We start from the raw sequence: 16,189 nt of genomic DNA, 5'->3' as shown, positions 1-16,189 counted from the left end.
TTTTTTCTACACGCACTGGGAGCCACTCAAGAGTTTTAAGCACAAAAATGTCCACGTCAGATGTACGCTTTGGGCAGCTCTGGCTAGCGCGTGGTGAATGGACCGGTTTCCAACTACTCAACACAGTGACTGGGAAAAGCGAGCCCATCAGCAGTTCCCTGAATCAGAAAAACGTGGGCCAGCTAGGTGTGCCATGGTTGGAGCTCCGTGTGACTGCGGTTCGAGTCTCTGTCGCTGAGTGTAAGCGCCAAGTACTACAATCCAGGTCCCTGTGGGGGTCACCCGACAGAACCGTATCCCCGTTCTCTTGCCAGCCCAGGGGGTCTGAGCCGCCCCATACGGACTCTAGAAAGGTCCTCGAGAGTCCGGAAGAGACGCGTACTCCGGCGGCCCAAAGCGCCCAGGCCAGGTCCGTCAGCCCTTGGGCGGAGAATAGATGATGGCTGCACCCAAGACTCTACTGCAACCCCACCTTTCCAACCCGCCCAGGGCCTCACCAGCCACGACCACCGTGCCGTTCACTTCCGCCGCCAACTCCACCTGCCCGCGGCGGGCGAAAGGGGGCGGGACCTCCCAGTGCCCGCTGAGCGTGCCGGGAGCGAGGCCCGGAAGCGGAACTTGAACGCTCTCCCATCGCACCCCACGCGTTCCCACGGTGCTCCGCGACAGCCGCTATGGAGGCCGGCAGGACTGCAGTGCTTCGCGTGAAGCGGAAGCGCAGCGCAGAGCCTGCCGAAGCCCTTGTCCTCTCTTGTAAACGCCTCCGGAGCGGCGCCGTCGAATCGGCGGCCCAAAAGACACCCTCCGAGGAACTGGAGAGAGGGCCGGAGAATAATGTCTTCCAATTGGTGGCCACCGTGCGCTCCCAGGTATTGGGCGGGATGGAGCCGGTGTTTGAAGGGGATCTTAGGGCGCTCCCGGGACGAAATTGTATCCCTGACCCTTTGACGAACCTCCTGCTTACGCCGGCTTCCCTCCTCTACCATCTTCCAGGAGGAGCCAGTCCAGGCGCTCGTTCGAGCCGCGCTGCGCCCTTCTCGGGGCAGCCAGCAGCGTATCCGCCGCGACCTCCGCGCTTCGGCTCGGGAGATCCGGCAGGAGGGCCGCTACCGGGTGATCTCTAGCCGCCGATCCTCGGGGATTCCCTCGAGTGGCCTAGAGTCCGAAGACGCACCAGGAAACCCAGAAGCCATCGAGGACGCAGGCTTCCAGCTGTTGGACCTGGTCCACGAGGAAGGAGACCCAGAGGCTGTCGCCACCGCAGGCTCCCCCAAAGTGAGTACCCACCGGGAGGAGAGCGCTGGGCTTCCCCGGAGGGATAGTGCAAGCATTTTGGGCGTTAAGTCAGCATACAGTTAAGAGGAGGCACAAGGCTTCGCCTTACTGGTGAATGATCTGTCAGTCATGGTAACCTCGTTTTACAGGTTAGGTTATTCTTTCAACAACTGTTTACTGAGTGGCCACTGTGCCAGGCATTGTTCCTAGGTTCTGCGGATATAGCTTTGAGGACTTAATATTCAAGTAGAGGAGAGAAACAGTAAAGAAGTTAAATTCAATGTCAGACGGGGATAGGAGCTGTACGGGGGTGGGGGGGCGGTGTCAGGGAAAGGGTGGGTCATTTCAGAGAAGGTCTCAGAAAATGACATTAGAGTGAGAAGTTGGAGGGGGTGAATGGCAAGACACTGTGGATAGCTGAAAAAAAGGCAGTTTGGTGTTTTCAAGGGCGCTGTTCCTGGAGCCCAGTGAACTGAGGAACTGGAGCCCAGTGAATGGAGGAAGAATAATAAGGAATTTGGGAGAGGATTCCTGCTAGACCCTGAAAGTACTTTTAAGGACATACTGTCTTTCACCCTGAGATGGGGAATTACTGGAGGTTTCTGAGCAAGGTAAAGATAGAACAGATGGAAAAACTCATCAAAGGGAGGTTAAAGGACCAGTTTTGGGTAGCGAATCAAGTTTGAGGCATATTGAAGTGTAGGATCCAGGTCTTCTCATATTTAATCCAGTGTTCTTTCCATTGTTGCATTTACTAAATTTCTTTTGTACCTCAGTTCCAAAAAACAAACTCTACTACATGTATTAAGATTATAGAAATAGAAGATTCTCAACCTAAGGTTTGCCTTTTCTTGATAAGCATTTAAAAAAAAACAAACTTCAGGGGTGCCTGGGTGGCGCAGTCGTTAGGCGTCTGCCTTTGGCTCAGGGCATGATCCCGGAGTTGTGGGATCGAGCCCTACATCAGGCTTCTCCAATAGGAGCCTGCTTCTTCCTCTCCCACTCCCCCTGCTTGTGTTCCCTCTCTTTGCTGGCTGTCTCTCTCCGTCAAAATAAATACATAAAATCTTAAAACAAAACAAAACAAAACTCATTCTTCACTCCTTTTAATAGTTTTTGAAGTTTAAAAACTGAAATTTTAGGGGCGCCTGGGTGGCACAGCAGTTAAGCGTCTGCCTTCGGCTCAGGGCATGATCCCGGCGTTATGGGATCGAGCCCCACATCAGGCTCCTCCGCTATGAGCCTGCTTCTTCCTCTCCCACTCCCCCTGACTGTGTTCCCTCTCTCGCTGGCTGTCTCTATCTCTGTCGAATAAATAAATAAAATCTTTAAAAAAAAAACCTGAAATTTTAATTCAGAATTTGTCAAGCAAAAAATATTTAATCGTGGTGCTAATATACTTGGATAACTATTTGGGCATGATGACTATGGCCACATCTTTTACCAAAACTAATGATTCATGAGTTACCAGTCAAATACCTTTTAAAAGTAAACCAGTGTTGAGTGGAATCAAATCAACCAGAGAGCTCATTCAGTTTTGTAACAAATACTAGTATATAAACTGATGAAGGATGTGAACACAGATTTTTCCCAACAATGCAATACAAACTGTAAATACATAAAAAAGTGTTTGCTTATTGGGGTGCCTGGGTGGCTCAATGGGTTAAGCAGCTGCCTTAAGCTCAGGTCATGATCCCAGGGTCCTGGGATGGAGCTAAGCATTGAGCTTCCTGCTCAGAGGGGAGCCTGCTTCTCCTCTCCCTCTGCCGTCCTCCCTGCTTTCTCTCTCTCTCTTTCAAATAAAATTTAAGGGGCGCCTGAGTGGCTCAGTCGTTAAGCATCTGCCCTCAGCTCAGGGCATGATCTCGGCGTTCTGGGATCGAGCCCCACATCAGGCTCCTCCACTGGGAGCCTGCTTCTTCCTCTCCCACTCCCCCTGCTTGTGTTCCCTCTCTCGCTGGCTCTTTCTCTGTCAAATAAATAAATAAAATCTTTAAAAAAAAATATTTCTTTGGACAGCCCTGATTTAAATAAGATTGGTTTGTGGTTAAATGAATGGGATCAGCTTTTTCAACTTTGATAGTAATTCTGGTTCAGCAAGTGCTGTCACCGTTTTCCCCTTTCGGACGTTTGATTACAATTGATCAGTAATATTCAGCTTTTTTTTTTTTTTTTTAAGATTTTATTTTTAAGTAATCTTTACACTGAATATGGGGCTCACGCCCACAACCCAGAGGTCAGGAGCCACATGCTCCACCGACTAAGCCAGCCAGGTGCCCCAGTAATAATTCAGCTTTTCACGGAGTTGGTAAATGCCATCTCTAAACCTGTAGATTGGTTTTATATTTAGATTTATATAACTGGTTATGTTACTATATATGTAAATACTAAGGAAATCCCTTCACCGTCTCATAGAAAGCAAGATTCAGCTGTGTTTCAAGTTGTGTTTGTTAGCCTGTTAAAAGTCATGGGATGAAGATAAGCTAGCAGTGTCCACTTTATCTTTTTGGTCTTAGCAATGCCAATTCAGTTAAAATTCCCTGCATCTAAAATGTTGCCTTTTGCCTAATGAAAGGTATTTTAGTGTTGTTTATGTATAATATTAAATAAAGAATACTTAACACTTCTCACATTTTATAGATGATCTATAAGTTCAGATGCTTTTAAAATTCAGCGTGACAGGATATAGTAGCAAACTTTGCTTGTGAATTCTTCACTAAGCCAGACAAAGTTCCTGCCCTTTTTTTTTTTTCAGGATTGTCTTTTAAACAGCTATTCAAAAACACAACTGTAGAATTAATCACAGATTTAAAAAAATGTTTGCCCTCAGTAATTACTTTTTTAAAAAATGGATTTAAGCTGAAAGCAAATTTGGGGTTTTATGCCTACTAGACTATCAGGGGAAAGGTTGTTGATAGCGCTGCTGTCAAGGCCATGATTAAAATAGTACACAATTGGAAAACAGCATGGCTTTACATATCAGCAATCTTAAAAATAGCTTGGGGCTTATTTTAAAACTACTTACATTTATTTTTATTGTTTGGATTCCAAAGCCATCCAAACAGCTAAAGAAATTTTAAAATAGTGACAGCATTTTTTGCCACATTACATTTCTCATTAATTTTTTTATTTTTTTTTTTAATTTGAATTCAGTTAACATGTATTATTTGTTTCAGGGGTACAGGTCTGTGATTCATCAGTCTTATATAATACCCGGTGCTCATTACAACACATACCCTCCCCAGTGTCAATCACCCGGTACATTTCTCATTAATTTGACTCCTTCATCTAACATAGACAACTGCAGGGAGACTTTATAGGAAATCTTGAGTGAAAAAAGTTCATTTTATTTTATCTAGTGATCTTACCCCCTGGATTTATTCTAGGGAAATAATTCTGAAGAAGCAGACAGCAGTGGGTGCTCCTGGGTTGCTCAGTTGGTCAAGCTATGATCCCAGGATGCTGGGATCGAGCCCCACATCAGACTCCCTGCTTGGCGGGGAGCCTGCTTCTCCCTCTCCCTCCTGCTCCCCCTGCTTGTGCTGTGCACGCGCACTCGCTCTCTCAAATTAATAAAATCTAAAAAAAAAAAAAAAGCAGCAGCAGTTATGGTATTAAGAGCTACTGTTGGTTTATTGAGTAATTGCTATGCATTAAGTACTATGCTAGGTACTTGTTATGTTTTCTTTTAATTTAACTCTTTTAATGCTCACGAAAACCCTATGAGGTACGTATTTTATCCCCATTTTTCAAATGCAGGAGACAAACACATTCATTGCAGCATTGTGTATGGAGGCTAAAGGTTACGTCTGAGAAATTTACATATACAACTGACTATACCATTAAAGTGATAATCATGAAGACTGGCAAGACATTATATATATCGATGCTCTGCTGTATGTGGTATACTTGAAAGTATAGGTGGGCATACACATAGACTAAAAATTTTTTCTTCTATAAAAATATGTTCATTGTAGTAAATTTGAAAAAATACAGGAAAGTAACAAGGGGGAAATCACCCCTTTCACCCCTATCACAAAGGTAGGAAAAGTTGGAATAAAATTGGTTTCTTGTCTTCTGAGAGTCAAATTCTATGCCTGGCATTTTTCTGTTTGCTAGTCTTTGTAAATATTTTAATGGCTGCATAATTTGCTGGACTAAGGGTGGGAGACTTGTGAATTGGAGTCAGAACTTTGCTTGTGAACAGCTTTGAGGTTAGTCAAGAGTGCACAAAAACTAACATCTCTAGTTCCTTTTGACTTTGGAGCAAGGAAGAATTAATTCCCTTCATCCTGTAAGTCTGGTCTCCCTTTATATACCTTGGCTATGGGAATACCCCATCTCCATCCCCAGTACCGTGTCTGGTTTGAGCCACACAGCCTGCTCTGATGAACCTGTGGAGAGGGGTCATTTGCAGTATGTCCCCTGGGTTTCCAAATTGACCTGTGCTTCTCCAGATGACACAGCCTGTGGCACTGGAGTACATCTTCCCTGGGCCAATTCTATTCTGGGGCAATCTGTCTTGACCTGTTCTTCCTAGCAGGATTATAGGAGAGTCCGCTCCTAGTGTCATTAAAAGTAGGACATCATCGGGCGCCTGGGTGGCTCAGTCAGTTGAGTGTCCAACTCTTAGTTTTGGTTCAGGTCATAATCTCAGGGTCATGGGATCGCACCCCCCCCCCCCGCAACTCGGGCTCCATGCTTGGAGGGGAGTCTGCTTGAGATTCTCTTCCTCTCCCTCTACCCCTCCCCTGCTCAGGCATGCACTCGCTGGCACTCTCTCAAATAAATTTTTTTAAACTTATTCATTTATTTGAGAGAGGAGGAGAAAACACAAGCAGGGGGAGCAGCAGAGGGAATGGGAGAAGCAGGCTCCCCTCTGAGCAAGGAGCCCAGTTGTGGGGCTCAATTCCAGGACCCTGGGATCGTGATCTGAGCCAAAGGCAGCCTCCTAACTGGCCGAGCCACCCAGGCACCCCTCAAATAAATATTTAAAAAAAAAAAAAGACATCATTGTGGGCAAGCCAGGTGGTGGTAGTCATCAGAGTCCAGGATTTGCCTTTAGACCCCTATAGGGAGGTCACACACAATGGAGACGATTTGGGGATCAGCCATAGAGGTGCCGCTGTGGGCCTGCAGATCCCTAAGGGGAGATCTTCTCAGGCTAGTCTTATGTTGGTCAAGCACAAAAGAGCAGAAAACTATCTTAAGTCTATATCAAAAGAAAAACTACACAATCATTTTATAAATAGTTAATTTTTTAATTACATAGCTAATTAAGAGACTAGTAGGACATGGGGATAAGAATCTTGAATCTAACATAGACAACTGTAGAGAGACTTCTTTCACTCAAATCTTAGATTCCTCCTTTTGGAACATCCATGTTTTGAATCATGTATCTATCATCTCTTGATTTCTTTACAGACATCTGACCCAGATGTGATCCTCTGCAATTCCGTAGAGTTGATCCGTGAACGGTTGACTCTATCTGAGGATGGGCCAAGAATCGGGCATCAGGAGGAACAGAAGGATGACTATGTGTACGACATTTACTACTTGGAGATGGCCACTCCAGGATGGATTGAGAACATCCTCTCTGTTCAGCCCTATTGCCAGGAGTGGGAGCTGGTAAGGGGACCAGTGAGCATGAGGGGCATGAGGTAGCCTAAGCAATTCTCTCATCTGGGTGCTTTGCTTCCCTGTGTTTCACATTGTCTCCAGTGGGTTCAAGATTGTTCTTAGCTCTTCTTGTCCTTGTTTAAATGGAAAAATTTGTTGTAAATGCCTTCTAGGAACCTGGGTGTAGTGCAGGGAATTTGGGGAATGACAGTCTACACTGATAATTTTTGCTCTTAATAGTATCTTCTACAGGGTTTGCAACATTATTTTTTTAAACACCCACTTTCAGGGGAAAACATATGGGGGCTTATAATAAAGACAAAATAAATCAGAAATTCTTAACATGAATGGGAATAAAAGCTTTTTTAAAAAAAAACAGATCTTAAATGGGGGGAAACCTTGGATTAAGAAAGCTGACATCCTCGGGGCACCTGGGTGGCTCAGTCGGTTAAGCCTCTGCCTTCGGCTCAGGTCATGATCCCAGGGTCCTAGGATTGAACCCCACATCGGCCTCCCTGCTTGTGCGCACGTGCGCGCGCTCGCGCTCTCTCTCTCTCATCAAATAAATAAAATATTGAAAGAGAGAGAAAGGAAGGAAGGAAAGGAAAGGGAGGGAGAGAGAAGGAAAGAAAGAAGAATGAAAACAAAGTAAAAATTATAAAATAAAAGAGAAAAAGCAAGCAAGCAAGCTAACATCCTGACATCTTTTTTTTTTTTTTAAGCAATCTCTAACCCAGTATGGGGCTTGAACTCACAACCCTGAGATCAAGAGTTGCAGCTCTGGGGCGCCTGGGTAGCGCAGTCGTTAAGCGTCTGCCTTCGGCTCAGGGCGTGATCTCGGCATTCTGGGATCGAGTCCTACATCAGGCTCCTCCGCTGGGAGCCTGCTTCTTCTTCTCCCACTCCCCTGCTGTGTTCCCTCTCTTGCTGGCTGTCTCTCTGTCACATAAATAAATAAAAAAATCTTTAAAAAAAAAAAAAAGTTGCAGCTCTATTGAGTGAGCTAGCCAAGCACCCCGTGACATCATTTTTCTTAAAACAAATTCTAAAATGAGGAGAGGCACCTTAGCCATACCTGCATTGCAACCACAATCTCACAGTCAGGCACCCACCTTTAACCATTGCATAGCCCCTCTTCCTGTGCCCTCCACACTTGGGTTTTGGTTCTGGTTTTTGGCATCACCTGTAATCCATATGATCTCTCCCCTACCTGGCTGTCCTTCAAAAGTTTCAAGATCACTGCCAACACCTGCTCTGAGCTGTCTCTCCCCACCCTGGTCTGTTCCCTTCTGGAGTTCATCCTATCCCACCAGGAATGTGATGGCTTGAGCTAGACTCTGGTAGCCCAAGGTTACTACAGCCTTTTGGGCAGCAGACTCAGACCACCTCCTAGGCTGCCTCTTTTCCACACAGTGCTCTTAAGTCATTTTTCCAAGTTGGTCTAATAGCTTCCCCCACAGGACAACCTTAGAGGTTTTGACTTATATCATGTTTGTGTTGAGATGTGCAGGTGAATGATGACCAGCAACCAGAAGATATTTATGAAGATGATGATGATGAGAACAGTGAGAATAACTGGCGCAATGAGTATCCAGAAGAGGAGAACACTGATGGAGATGAGTCCAGAGGTACAGGGATGGCAGCCCTAGATGGGAAGGGGCTGGTGGGCGTGAGCACGGTTAACACGTACATCTTAACTGGTTTTCCTTCTCTGCCATTGAACTCCCAACAGCTCAACCACAAGCCTTTGGAGCTATAGGAGCCCCAAGAACTAGTGCTTCCAGGGGACCTGCTGGGGTTTTAATGTTAGTCAAACCTAGGTTCAAATCCTTAGTTCTTGTCATTGCCTATCTGTAGGTCTTGGGGAAGTTACTTCACCTCAACAAACGTCATCCTCTCCCCAGAAAATAAGAGAATATTGCACTAACTTCAGTGGTTGGGATTAAGGGAAACATCTTAGTTCAGTCTCTCTTCTGCTTCAGCACAGAAGGTATTGGAGAGGTTTGCCAGTCAGGGCAGGGCTAGGATTTTGACAAATCAGTTGTATAAGTTCTCAAGAAGTTGCTGTGTTTATAACATTTTGAGAAAGATGCAGTACAGACATGGTACCTGGGGGAAAGAGCAAGAAGATATTCTGGTGACACAGTTTCTTCAGGGATTATGTTCTTTGTGCCAACAAAAAGAATTTCTTGGTGTCTGTTAATGGAGGGAAACTGAATATTCTATTGGGGAAGTACCTGTGATGGTTAAAAGGATAGGGGCAGACGTGAAATTATGTTTACGGTATGACTACAACTGTAATAACAAAAAGAAATCCTGTACTTACAGGAGAAATGAAAAAATACTCCCAGTGTTGTTGAGGGATTTGGTTTAGGTGGTAGAAACAGGATTGCTCTCCCCCCCCCCAATTCTCTTTACTGAACAAGTATTTTAGAAGGAAGAACAAAAAAAATTAATAAAAAATTTAAAACAAATCTTTTTGAGATGGAAAAGGGTTATCATGGTCACCTAGAAACTCAAACAGTTATAGCCCATTCCTGTTATCGTTCTAGGCTCTGATGAATACGACAGCCTCAGTGAAGAGGAAGGAGGCAACAGCAGACCAGAGATGTGGAGCAAATACCCTCTGGATGTGCAGAAGGAGTTTGGCTATGACAGCCCCCATGACCTGGATTCAGACTGATGATCCTATGATAGCTGTGAAGTTCAGTCATGTCCCCTGAGGGCTCTGACTGCAGCTTCAGCCACCCTGGTAACATCCCTGGGTTTTCTAGCTAAACACAAAAGGAAAAAGCATGTCCAGCAGCACCATCCCACCAGTGAAAACTTGTGCTAAAGGAGTGTGTCTTTTTCAGTAATAGTAGGGCCCCTTGCCTCAATCAAAAGTGACTCTACAGTCTGGGGAGAAAAATGCCATAAAAGTGAAGCTTCCTGGTCTGGGGGTTTTCCCATTCTCTTCCTGTGCTAAAAGCCAGTTAAGTGGAAGAGAAACTCGTTTCCTCAGCACTAAGATTTAGCTTTTCCATATCACCAGGCCACTGCCTCCACTAAAAGCCTATTTCTTTTGATAGAGGGAACTTAGAAGGGGTACACTGGGTCCCTCATAGCAGCACCGATGGGATATAGTGGTGGCCATTACAGAGGGAAGTAGAATCTGCCTGAGCTCTGAGAGGTTTTAAGTTAATAGCTGTCTCCACTGCCCTGCTTCCTGGCACTGATAATGGTTGTAAAGATTGCTGTGTTCCTTTGGCAGTGGTGCCAGGGAGAACAGGATGTATGAATGTGATATTGTATGTTTAGTGAAAATTAAAGGGAGCAAGAAAACTTCTTGAAAACTTTAAGATTTATTTCAGAGAGCGAACAAGAGCAAGAGGAAGGGGCAGACGGAGAGATCAGTCCTCACACAGACTCCCCCGCCACCAAGCACAGAGCCTGACTGGGGGGGGGGGGGGGGGGGAGTGGAATCTAGGACCCCGAAACCATGACCTGAGCCAAAATCTAGAGTTGGCCACCTAACCAACTGAGCCACCCAGGCACCCCTACTTAAAAACCTTTTAAATCTGAATGGTTTTTTTTTTTTTTTTTTTTTTTAAGATTTTATTTATTTGAGAGAGAACATGGGGGAGGGAAGGGCAGAAGGAGAGGGAGAAGCAGGCTCTCCACTAAGCAGAGAGCCTGATGCAGGGCTTGATCCCAGGACCCTGTTATCATGACCTGAGCTGAAAGCAGACACTTAACTGTGCCACCCAGGTGCCCCAGATCTGTCTTTACATGTTTTCCTACTGTACACACTCTCCCATCCCCACCCTCCACCAAAAATTTGGGGAGGTGGGTTAGTGAGACAGAATTTCAGGATTGACCTTAGACACTAAGGACTTTTAGGCAAGTGAGTAAAAAGAAAACATATCCTAAACTTAGCTTTCCAATGAGAAAGGTCAACTATTCACAGCACTCACCAAAAACAGTGACCAATTCTGTTACCAAAACTTAGATTCCCTATAAGGAAACCCTGACCCTGCTTCTTTCCATACCACAAATGTCTTAACTCTGAGTTGGCATTTATTCTTCTCGTGTAACATTGTCCCACAGAACTTTGTGCAAAGATGGGTATGTTCTGTATCTACACTGTGCAGTGGAAGCCACTAGCGACATGTGGCTCAGCTCTTGGAATATGATCAGTGCACCTGAGGAATCAAATTTATTTTAATTTAATTAGCTACATGTGGCTAGTAGTTAACTGGACAGCACAGGTCTAGGAAAACAATACACAGAACCTTTGATTCAGAATGTGCCCTGTGGCACAGACTATCACGTACACAGGGATATGTCTTCTTCCTACATCTTTTAATATGTCGTATCTCTATTTTTCCAATCTGCCTCCACCCATTCTTTCACTCTGTATTCACTTTGTGGGTCTTCACCTACATTAGTTCCTATCCACATGTTAAACCTGCTTAAGTGGTTAAATTCTGTATGTTCACTTACTCAGGCTCTACTCTTGCAGCTAGAAAACCAACAAACTATTGGTTTACCATCCTAACTATCCACAAAGGTACAGTTCAGTGTTGCAAGCAACAGGCACAATTTATGTCTAATACTAGTCATCTTAGTCTCCTGTAGGCATAGAAACAAAGGATTAAAAACTACTCCATGCCCTTATAATGTGCTCACTGCTGTTTATGTACTCATTAAGGTTTGCCAACATTAAAGGGCTGACAACCTCACATACTGTACCTGCTACAAGAGGGATTAGCACACCAGGAGAAGGATTGAAGGAGACGAACAACAAAGACCTTGCAGAAATTTAATTCCACCATGAAGCTTGAGTTCTGTAGGGAGTCTCTGGCTTCCCTCCCACAGAAGGTTCCTGGGTGAAGTCTGTATCCAGCACAGAGGGGAAGAATGCGGTTGCCATCCAGTAATGAGAGGGGGATATGTCGACATGGCTCACTAAGCTTGTACTGGGGCACTTAGGGTGTGAGGCCCATGCTTCCCCCAGGAGCCACTGGGGGGCAGCAAGTTCCTGGGATTAGCTGGTCATTTACTTCAGTGGAGAAAGCTAAAACCTGGGTCATGGATCCTCAAGACAAGCACACTCTGCTTAAAGGATTAACTCCAGAGGATCCCTGGGATAGGTGCCATCTTGGCTCAGACAGGAGTCATGTTTACATACTCAAAGCAAGTCAGCCTTTGCATAAGACTCCCTACTGCCAGGAAGGAATTTGCTGTGCAAATCCCCAACCCATGACAGGAATATCCCTTCATTTTCTCATCCATGCATGCCCTGAACCCAAGGCAGCTGTGATCATGCTCCCCTAAATTGCCTTTATTGAACAAGTATGGCCAAGGTTACTCCCCTGGCTGTAGCTGAGGCCATTTGGTGGAAAAGAATGGTCAGAAAGGGAGATGGCCTCATAGTTCTTGTCTTTACCACTGACCAGTTCTAAACCGAAAGGATAAGAAGTTCAGGCATGGGGTGAGCCAAGTCAGCAGGTTCCTCTGGACCCAGGATGACAGTGTCTGGAGGCATCAAAGGGCAGCTGTACAGTCCACTGCAACCATGGCTGCCCATGAGGGAACATCCATTAGGTCAAGCCTGCTCTGGCCTGCCCTGGATGCTAAAGCACACCCTGAGCACCAGAATTCGTTGCTTCCAATCATGTAGTCTGCTGAGGAGCCAGACTGAGGTTGAAGCAGCTTTGTCTCCCAAAGTCTTCTCTGATCTCCACAGGGAGGAAACAGAAGTCCACACAAGTACCAAGCTCTTCCTGAGACTGCAGGCCCACCAGACCTCCAGCAAGGGGAGGCAGACAGGACAGGAATGCACTATCCTGATGATCCACACCAAGACAGTTCAGAGTGTAAACAAAGCCCAGTGTCGGGGACAGAAGAGATGCAGTCTGGTGTGAGTTTTCGGAAAAGGGAAAATGACCACTTCTAGCACCAAGGTGGGCTTGCGTGGGTCTGCACAGCAGTCCCTCACACCAGCCCTTACAGAGAGAAACAAGCAATTTGGTGGCTTGAGTCCATGAGATGTTCTCTGAGCCTTTGACGGCTAAGAGAATTCAGGTAATCCACTTGAATTCTGAAACAGTTTTATGTCCTCCTTAAGTTCATATGAAAAACCAGAGATTTACCTTCTATCATCTACAATAAAGACCTAAGGTCTCAAGTAAAATAAAGGATTATCCTTCAAAATAGCAGTATTATCAGACTTCTGACTCATGAATTTGTTCATGTGTCCTTGCTGATTTGAGCCAGGTGCTTATAATCTGTGACCTACTAACAAAAGTGTAACCAAAACATGAGTTTAAAAAAAAAAAAAAAACTTTAAAGTTCACCTATGCAGCTAAGACTCAACAGAACATTGTGCTAAAACTAAGCAAAAAAAAATCTGTGGTCAGAGGCTGACCCACACCACCACACAGAGACACCTCTAAGGGCAGAGGAACTCGGTTGGGGGTACTTTGAGTTTTGAAACACAATCAGCTTATTGCGTCCTGTAGATGAATGAACACCAGTGTTCTGCTAGAATTGGTGTTGTGGATTAAATAATATCAATAAATAATGAAATGCAACTGTCTTCGCAGGGAAAGATTTTGAGTCAGAGGAAGAAATGGTAGCATTTCAGGCCTCCAGAGTCAGGTGCTTGGACCTGATCAGAAGAAACCTTCCCATAAAGCAACCCCTTTGTAGAGGCTCCTGATTCAAACAGCAAATAAATTCAGAACCACCAGCCCCATCTATTAAGCTAGCACTTCCTCTTCCCCCAGTGCAGTTCGCCAAGTGTTTGGTAAGCTGTACTGACTCACCAGGAATAAAACTAAACAACTATTCCCCTGACCAAGCCCTCCCCACCACCACCCTCTATAAAGTTCCCACCTTCAGGCCGGCCTCAGATCCTGAGTCTCCTCCCATAGCTTACCAATGAGAGTGACCACCAGAGCAGGCCATCAGCCCTGAGCCCCCCTTATATAATGTGGGCCACCAGGCCCTTTTAGAATAAGAGGGTTGGGCCTGCAGTCTTGTCATCTGGACTTTGGTGGTTGTGGCTGGCCTTCCAGGCCTCAAGGGACATCACCTCTGGCCTCTAGTCCGTTTTCCTCTCAACCTTTTTCTCTTCAGCTATATCAAGCTCAGTCAGGACGCAAAAGCAAAGCTGCTGGGTGACTTTGGTGACAGCAGCTAAAGGAAAATAGAGAACAGAATTCAGCAAGCTGACAGCTACATCATCAATATGAACACCCCAAAGTTGATTAAAGCATATCTGTGGCTCCCTCCTATCTTCCCTGGGTATCCTGTGCCAGGCTTTGCCTCTTACCCCAGCAAGCCTCACTCTCCTCATTCCATGCCCAACCAGAAAGTGATGCATGACTCCTCATCTTCCCACATAGATTGCACTTTCAAAAGAGAGTGTTTTAACCCAAAAATAGGACTCAAGTTAGAACTAAGGTGCTCATGTCAAGATCAAAAGGGGAGAAGTCATGTGGAGCAACCAGGTCTCATGGTCTCCAGCACATCACTAGTATAGGGGAAGCTGTTAGCCACCACTCCCACCTCTGCACGCATCTGTGCGTGCATGCACGCACGTACACACACACACACACACACACACACACACACACACACACACACACGCCGTGAGTAACAGGCAAAGAAGCTCACCCAGGACATTCTGAATAAGGACTGGCCTCTGGGACTCGGGCAAGTAAACACCCACGAAGTAGACAGGAATCCCAGAGAGTGCAATCCCGATGCCAATGAGGGAATTGATGGTGTCACCGTATAGAGGCACAATCACCAGAAACAAGGAGCATATGCAGAACACGATGGGAAAAAACAGGCTCAGCTGAAATGGAGGGAGGTGAGATATTAGGTAAAGTGCTATGAGGGAACGGTACAGAGAAGTCACCATGGGGAGATGGCCCACCCCTCCTAGTCTGTCCAGAGTCACTGACCTTGAGAGGCCGGGGTCGCTCGGGCTCCCTCCAACGAAGATAGAGCTGTCCAGCAACAGACAGGCCCACAAAGAACCAATAGCTGAAGCTGAAGTAGTTGATAAGCAGGAAAACATCTTCCACAGTGAGGTAGATGAGTGTCATGGTACACTGGAGGGGGAGGGGATGGAAGCAGAAGTGGGCACTGTCACCACCAGGCCACCCCAGGAGACTCCAGCCACCCAGCAATCAGCACCAGATCTGCCACTCACTGATGATTTAGTTTACCAGGTTACCTCCAGTTCTTTTCAGTGACCCCTTGGCATCAGACAGCTCTATTCCCTGTATTAACCTTCAAGGTAGCATCTCTCCCTCTTCTGTTGGGGGCCCTTCCTACACACAATGCCTCCCCCTCCCTTCTTTTTGCAAGCACTTTAGTAACAAGCCAGATTCCTTTCCCCTTTGATGGCAGAAGAGTGAGGCCCTCCTCACTTTGATGCGCCAACCTCAATATGAATCACATTGTCCTCTAGATACCATTACTACTGAGTCTCAACTACCTGGCATACAAACTGAGTAAATGCCTCCAGAACCATCTCACTGTCCTGGGGTCTTAGAAATGTAGACTGACAAAATGGATCTACACCCCTGATAAGAGAGAGAGGACAGTATTTGCCCTCTGGAACAAAAGCGTCCTAGAAGACAGAAATCGGGGACTAGAGTCCTGTGACACGGTCACATATACTTAAACTTCAAAAATACAGAGTTCCCCCACCTATCTTATCACCCAGATTATCAACAAAGGATTTAAAACAAAAAGGGTCCATTCTGGGGAAAGAAGAGGGACTGTATTGGAAAAACTGGGGTAGAAGATGATTAAAAGACAGGATGTCAGATCTCCCCTAAATTTGTAAATTCAATGCTATCCCAATCATTATACTGAGATGGTTTTTGTTATTCTGACAAAATAACAAAGTTAAAGACAAACATGTGATAATTGCCAGGAAAATTCTAGGGGTAAAAAGAAACTAAAGAAGTATCATCAGTCCCTCTTTAGATTTCAGAAATTCAGTACAAAACTAAATAATGAAGCTTGATACTAATGGGATTAGTTGACCTGATGATAACTACTTTAGCAGTATATAATTATACTTGGCACCTATGAAGCACCATCTACTATATATAAATCTATGATATCTAGGGGCACCTGGCTGCTCCTCAGTGGAGCATGTGACTCTTGATCTCAGGGTTGTGAGTTCAAGCCCCATGTTGGGTGTAGAGATGACTTAAAAATAAAATCTTTTTAAAAAGGAATCTATAAAGTCTAGAATATGAATAGAAGTCCCTAGGTAGTTGAT

General features: G+C 45.4%; 3 protein-coding genes across 8 annotated transcripts in view; 1 reads left to right on the top strand and 2 right to left on the bottom strand.

Moving 5' to 3' along the window:
• PRMT7 (protein arginine methyltransferase 7) overlaps positions 1 to 631 on the bottom strand; it is a 44,344-nt gene extending 43,713 nt beyond the window's left edge. For 2 of the 3 annotated variants that reach the window (XM_040633499.1, XM_040633501.1), the window contains exon 1: positions 498 to 631. The gene's annotated coding sequence lies outside the window, so the exon portion shown is untranslated. The other variant, XM_040633500.1, reaches the window with a different exon arrangement.
• Positions 632 to 633: 2 nt separating this feature from the next.
• Positions 634 to 10,221, top strand: SLC7A6OS (solute carrier family 7 member 6 opposite strand). Its single transcript, XM_008702542.2, has 5 exons — positions 634 to 869; positions 994 to 1,275; positions 6,700 to 6,903; positions 8,405 to 8,522; positions 9,447 to 10,221. Exons 1-5 carry the CDS (start codon positions 675 to 677, stop codon positions 9,575 to 9,577), a joined length of 930 nt encoding a protein of 309 aa, XP_008700764.2. The 5' UTR covers positions 634 to 674; the 3' UTR covers positions 9,578 to 10,221.
• Positions 10,222 to 11,684: 1,463 nt separating this feature from the next.
• Positions 11,685 to 16,189, bottom strand: part of SLC7A6 (solute carrier family 7 member 6) — a 35,543-nt gene continuing 31,038 nt past the window's right edge. For 3 of the 4 annotated variants that reach the window (XM_040633498.1, XM_040633497.1, XM_040633496.1), the window contains 2 exons: positions 14,853 to 15,002; positions 11,685 to 14,743 (listed from right to left, as the gene is read on the bottom strand). In XM_040633498.1, coding sequence (XP_040489432.1) covers positions 14,435 to 14,743; positions 14,853 to 15,002 — 459 coding nt within the window. In that variant the 3' untranslated portion in view covers positions 11,685 to 14,434. The remainder of the gene's footprint in view (positions 14,744 to 14,852; positions 15,003 to 16,189) is intronic. The other variant, XM_008702421.2, reaches the window with a different exon arrangement.

The sequence above is a fragment of the Ursus maritimus genome, unplaced genomic scaffold (assembly GCF_017311325.1).
Source record: "Ursus maritimus isolate PB19 unplaced genomic scaffold, ASM1731132v1 scaffold_19, whole genome shotgun sequence".
NCBI lineage: Eukaryota > Metazoa > Chordata > Mammalia > Carnivora > Ursidae > Ursus > Ursus maritimus.
This window is presented reverse-complemented; position numbering and strand designations above follow the sequence as displayed.